Source organism: Pseudomyrmex gracilis, unplaced genomic scaffold (assembly GCF_002006095.1).
Source record: "Pseudomyrmex gracilis isolate BER0280 unplaced genomic scaffold, ASM200609v1 scaffold_994, whole genome shotgun sequence".
NCBI classification, from domain to species: Eukaryota; Metazoa; Arthropoda; class Insecta; order Hymenoptera; family Formicidae; genus Pseudomyrmex; species Pseudomyrmex gracilis.
Genome location: NW_018021578.1, coordinates 16045 through 20972, shown reverse-complemented (window position 1 = coordinate 20972; position 4928 = coordinate 16045). Strand labels below are relative to the sequence as shown.

The window sequence follows — 4928 nt, the reverse complement described above, 5'->3', positions numbered from 1 at the left end:
AATAACCCCTAGAAGTTTGATCCCATAGTTCTGAAACACCCTGTATATGTATTTGTGAAACATTGGCTATTAAATGGTCAATAGTTTTACGTTTTGAGACCCAATTAGTCAAGGAAAACATTGACATTATCGACACGGCAACCGTTGGCGCTACTTGCTTCTAAAGAATACCGTCCCTCTTACTCCTAGTCCTCCGTATCCACAAATCCATGACACCGAGTGTATATGCTTAGATGCAAGCGCACAAAAGAATTATTTTTTGGTAATAACTTTTTAATAAACAACGAGCGACGGCTAAAACCTTTTGTATGTTACTCAGAGTTATGACCTTGACAACATATGTTAAGATCAAGGTCATCGGAAAGTGGTTTGTTATTGTCAATATTTACCTATGAACTTAATATAATAGTATGATGAATTTGCTTTATCTTTTCTTTTATGGTATAGCAATAAGAATAACTGAGCTTCTAATAAAACACTTGATGATGTTTTCGTTGCATTTCACAGAAGTTTATATATTTCATTAAAAGGCAATACGCTCCAAATTATTTAAAAGAAGGCATTGAAATAGCTGTTGAAGCAAAACACAGAAGTTGTGGTGTGTAGATGTAATTCTTGGTTTATTAAAAAAACATTGGTGTAAAATAGACGTTTTGATCTTCGGTTTAGGTATTTCTCAATATTCTCTCTTTCTAAGAACAATTAAGAACATGTTGGTCGTAAATTAAATTAATAAAGTATTAGAAAACATTGTTAAAAACTTACAAAGAAATGCAGTAATGATCGTCATTGTAGTTGTAAAGAGTGTAACGCAACTGATGGTGGATAGACCACCAAAACCAAGAATTACACCTACACACCACAACTTCTGTGGTTTGCTTCAACAGCCATTTCAATGCCTTCTTTTATACAGGGTGTCTGACAACGAACTATAAAGCCGACGTGTGTAGATAGATCGGGTCATTCTGAACAGAAAAGTTATATACCATTTTGCAAACTTCGCAATATTTATTGAGATATGAATTACTAAATGTGAGCCAATGAAGACGCGGGGAACGATGATCGGACTCTATAGGCGTGCACGATTATCAGATGAAAAGAAAAATAGCTTCTCTCATGTAATGTCTTAGTAACGAGAGGCGGAGTAAACAAACAAGTGCGGCACGACTCAGTTTCTTGCGCTATTCGGGCGCTATTCGGCGGTACGTAGCGAGCAGCGGCGAGCGAGGAGTACAGCTGATAATTGTGCACGCCTATAGAGTCCGATCATCGCTCCCCGCGCTCTCATTGGCTTACATTTATTAATTCATATTTCAATAACTATTGCGATTTTTTCAAAATAGTAAATAACTTTTCTGTTCAGAATAACTCGATCTACCTACACACATCGGCTTTATAGTTCGTTGTCAAACACCCTGTATATTTCGTTATTAAGCGCACATCTACAGTTTTTATTATATGTATATTTAACAATAACACGTAAAAACTTAGTATCATTTTACGTTTTTCTACAAAGAGTATTGTTATTCTACATTTTGCACTCTTATTATTGTTTGACAAAGCAATTAATTTAATTAACTAATAACTAATCTTTTTACTACTTAATTTCTCTTTCAATTTAAGAAATAACAATACAGATATAACATACAGATATAATAGTTTTAAAAAATATTTTTCTATTTCTTGTTACAGATTTCGTAATGTCATCGCTGTGTTATCGACGTTAGTGACAGATTCTAATAATGGCGTCGATCTTAGGAGACGGCACGGGTCCTGGAAGTTCTGGATCTTCCAGATGCCTTTTGCTCCTGCAGAGGTCCTTAGCGATACAATTAACTAGAGGTCCACCTTTTTATGTTACGAACACTGACCACCGGGAAAGCCCAAAGGAACATCCGGCAGACGAGATGTGGATGTATGATAAAGGTTATAATCTATTTCAGGTGTGTGAGTTAAGTTTTCTTTATTTATGTAACTTTTTATGACATATCGCACATTTAAGCATCTTAACTCGTCAACAAACAATTCCATGCTTCTTCAAAATGGCATCTTTTATTGCAAGTGCATCTTTTTGTTTTAAAAAAAGTTGGTGCCAAGGAAGTTATTTACATTATGTAACGTCACTATCACATTAACTAAGCGTTAAAAATTGTATAGATAATTACAGTCATTTTGTTGACGGTTAATGCAAATGTCTCTATTATACATTGTGACGTGCCCTTCTGGCACCAATCACTTAAGTAACTAATAACAAAGTTTTGTAGAAAGACGGGAAGTTGTGTCCTCTCGAGATCTCTGCAATTAAAGAGAGAGCGATTTCCGTCTTTATCTTGTTTTATTTTGATCTATTTTGTTCTATTTTGTAGATCTCGGTGTCTATTTTTGTATAATTTTGCGTTAGATTGTACAAAAAAATTGATCGTCATTTGGTCGTATTCTCAGGACAATGAGAATTGCGTATCTCGTGTTACAATTGCATTCTTGCGACGCCGGGAAGCGCATGTATTTGTAGAATTTGGCGATAAGCAGATTGTAAGGCAGCTCGTCACTCATCGGTAGTCATTTAGAACTGAGATGAGAAAGGCAGGAGGGCAACATCAGATCTGAAAGAGCGTAATATGAAGCTAGACAAAAAAAAGTGCTTGCCGGACATACCGACACCATGTGTCGAAAAACTTCACGGAGAACCGGAATTTCTTCTCCTGCGGAAAAGTCCTGACCTGACTTCCTGCGCCTGAAATAGAGATATACCCGTTATCGAGCACATAGCAAGACGAGACGATCAAGATCGAAAGATCTTTTTAGTAAGAGAAGTTCTCGGTCGCATCCAAATATTTGAGAAGACGCTGCGTTGTCATAGTAGATCCCGCTAGTGAATTAGCGGCCCGACGCGCGATCACAGCCTGATAGGTCAATAACGCGTCGTAAGAGGTCGAGGTCGCGATACGCAGCGCCGCACAACTGATGCTCTCGCACAGGATCAATTTCCGTTACTGTTCCGTGAGTCGCGATCTCGAAAGGACATTAGCAACAAAAGTTTCAGTTCTAGTGGAAGTAGTGCGACGATCCGACGATCTTTTCCACAGCGAGGACCCACCAAGAAGTCAGGTTTATAGCGTATCAATGAGACAGCTTGTAAAGCTGCCAATTCGGTTTATACTTTTTGTGGTATATTTTGTGTCGCAAATCACGAATTTCGTCGCTAACCACGCAAGTGCAAGATCGCGTGTTACGAGTGTGTATTCTGCGTTCCGCTCTCTCTAAAACGGCAATCGGACAGTCACTTCGTATGCGTCTAAGTCTCGCGTAATTTCGTCCGTGAAGCGTACCTGATGTCATTTACGATACAGCGTTTGATCAATAGAATTAATCGTTATATTTCGCGTTAGATCGACGTTCCGCCACGTCCACTCTGGCATCTTAGACAGAGTTGCAAACTCTGGCCGACTAGCAACAAGAACATCGAGGTAGTGGGGACACGCACACCATAAGTTCTCGCTTGAGTGCGTGCCCCTACTATCTCGGTATTTTTGTTGCTAGCCGGCCAGAGTTTGCAATTCTGATCTTAGATTGTATCGCGCAATATCATAATAAATTTGTTGTTATTCTCTCTGGTAATGTGGCTAGTTTGTCTCTCTTTTTATTTACCATATCCCGTTCACAAACCCCGCCTCTCCGTTTATAATTTTGCTGAGCGGTCGGAGGCGGTATCTTTCGCGTTTGTCACGTCTTCCGAAATTTTTCCCGTCGAGTATTTGTGACTTCAGTGGTATACTTTGCGTACCTGGCGCTCAATCTGCGTAAATCTGAGATAAATTGGTCGGGAAAACGAGATGTGACTTGTTTGTGCCGCCTGTGTTATTCTACATAAGAATTTGTAAGAATTATTAATAAAAGCAGTCACAACATCTATGTAGGAATGGTTTATGTTGGCACTAATAATAACAGTTTATTGATGCTACTGTTATGTATAGTCCAACTTTAACTCTTCTGCTTTGTTCTTTCTTCTTACCGACACATCGAGTCTTTTACGATAAAATAAACGCTGATTGTTGCACTATTACGCCACAATGAGACAATTGTAAAGTGGGAGAAATTTTGCAAAAGGAAAAATAAAAAAGTGCCAGGTATTAAGAGAATACTGAACCGACAAGTAATCTTTGATTCAGCTGCCACTCAGCCGCTATGCTTTCGTGTAAGTGATACCATCTTTCGAGACCGGGTTGAACCAAAACAAGGATAGATGACATGAAAAAGACAAGGATAGACGTATGTGTCTTTCCGATGATTCTGCTAAATCTGCACTAATCTTATTGTCACATTTTCTCTTTTTTTAAGCTTCACAATTTATTTCAAAAACAGTCAAAATATTTATGTTTATGTTTGTAGATGGCCCGGAAAAGTTTTGTTGTGATTCATACTGCCACTTTTGTATACGAAGTGAAAATGTTTACGTGGTAACAGTTCATAAACTTTTTTTGTTTTTCTTGTTGATTTTTATCTGGGGTATATTTTAGCATATTTTCTTTTGTTTTAGGGCGTTTTTCATTCCAATCAATAGATCCAGAGTAAGTTGTGCAAAGAAAGGGTTAGTAAAACAGGACAGTTCAGCATCATCTTAAACGGCGGAAACCATGTTTTCTCGCTGCATTGACATGTTTTAATCCTTCAATAATAAATTTCTCATTTTATGTTTAGAATTCTTTTGAAAGAAATGACAATAAAAAAAGAAATATGCATTGCGTAATAAAGGAAAGTTAATAGTGCCAGACGCTACCTTGTCTCCATTTTACCGTTTTCAATGAGAAACAAATAAAAAGTAAAAAAAAATATAAAAAATATAAAAAATTATTATAATTTATGATTTTAGACTTAATTAAAAACTCGGTAGAATAGCTGTTGTTATATCAAAATAACTAAAAAATATC

At 37.2% G+C, this 4928-nt stretch overlaps 1 protein-coding gene across 1 annotated transcript in view; it reads left to right on the top strand.

Moving 5' to 3' along the window:
- Positions 1 to 4687, top strand: part of LOC109861751 — an 18309-nt gene extending 13622 nt beyond the window's left edge. The window contains exons 2-4 of the mRNA XM_020441542.1: positions 1693 to 1943; positions 4390 to 4457; positions 4538 to 4687. Of these exons, the coding sequence (XP_020297131.1) occupies positions 1743 to 1943; positions 4390 to 4457; positions 4538 to 4622 (354 nt within the window). The 5' untranslated portion in view covers positions 1693 to 1742 and the 3' untranslated portion in view covers positions 4623 to 4687. The remainder of the gene's footprint in view (positions 1 to 1692; positions 1944 to 4389; positions 4458 to 4537) is intronic.
- The last annotated feature ends 241 nt before the right edge of the window (positions 4688 to 4928 follow it).